General features: G+C 36.3%; 1 protein-coding gene across 1 annotated transcript in view; it reads right to left on the reverse strand.

The window, feature by feature from the left end:
- Window positions 1-210: 210 nt before the first annotated feature.
- LOC102293976 (NLR family CARD domain-containing protein 3-like) overlaps window positions 211-1,068 on the reverse strand; it is a 3,368-nt gene continuing 2,510 nt past the window's right edge. Inside the window, exon 2 of the mRNA XM_005953456.2 lies at window positions 211-403. Within this exon, the coding sequence (XP_005953518.2) occupies window positions 226-403 (178 nt within the window). The 3' untranslated portion in view covers window positions 211-225. The remainder of the gene's footprint in view (window positions 404-1,068) is intronic.

Raw genomic sequence — 1,068 nt, forward strand, 5'->3', positions numbered from 1 at the left:
AAACTAATGGAATTGGATCCAATTTTGTGAAACAGTTTCAGCACAACTTTCTGTCACTTCTATTTGGAGCCAAAAGAAAAACTGTTGTTCAGTCGTTTGGAAAGACACAACATTTCTGAAAGCACTCAAATATCTTCACATTTGTTTTCAGACACTAAAGAAAGTTTCAAACATCAACCAAAGATCTGAAATATAGAAACAAAACAGCAGTTGCAGTCAGTGAACTCACCTCAGACTCTCCAGTCGACAGTTTGGACTCTCCAGTCCAGCACACAGAACCTTCACTGTTGAATCCTGCAGCTTGTTGAAACTCATGTCCAACTCAGTCAGATGGGAGGGGTTAGACTTCAGAGCTGAGGCCACAACTGCACCGTGAGTCTCTGAGAATTCACAGTTTATCAGTCTGTGATTATAGAAAATATAAAATGTGTTTTTATAAAAGCTGAAAATATGCATTATAAACACAGACTGAATGTACTGTATTTGAAGACAAAACAGAGTGAGGTCATAATCTGATGAACCTGATCTATACTTAAAATTTTTAAATTCGCTGTTTCTGTGTCACCAGCTACACTTTCAATAATTTCTTTAGGTGACAATGTAGTGGAGTAAGTTTCAAATATTGATTTGTTAAGCTGGAGCGTATTTGGTCTGACATTTTTGGAGATATCGGTTCCTGCTGTTGTCTCACATTGCAAGTTGTGATGGAGCACTCAGAGCTATACTGCAGTTAAACATGTCTCCCAGCACACGGCTGACTGTATTCTCTCTGAGGTTGGACATGATTCAATTAGATTATATCTGTCAGGAGAAGTTTATCTCTGTGTTTATTTGTTTCTTAGCAAGTTGTTTGGCTGAGATTAGAAAGTAATCTAAGATCTGATCTTAGATCAGAAAGTAATTGGACAATTTTAATGAACTTTAACGCCTTGGAGCAAATGTGGAACTGAATCATTCGCTTTTCTCTATTTCCTGATGATCATATGTGACATACATGTTTTAACCATTAATTTTAATTTAAACTGACATTTAACATATTTTAAGGAGGAAAGAGAAATTTCACCAGAG

The sequence above is a fragment of the Haplochromis burtoni genome, unplaced genomic scaffold, assembly GCF_018398535.1.
Source record: "Haplochromis burtoni strain Fernald_Lab_line unplaced genomic scaffold, NCSU_Asbu1 Contig_4467, whole genome shotgun sequence".
NCBI classification, from domain to species: domain Eukaryota; kingdom Metazoa; phylum Chordata; class Actinopteri; order Cichliformes; family Cichlidae; genus Haplochromis; species Haplochromis burtoni.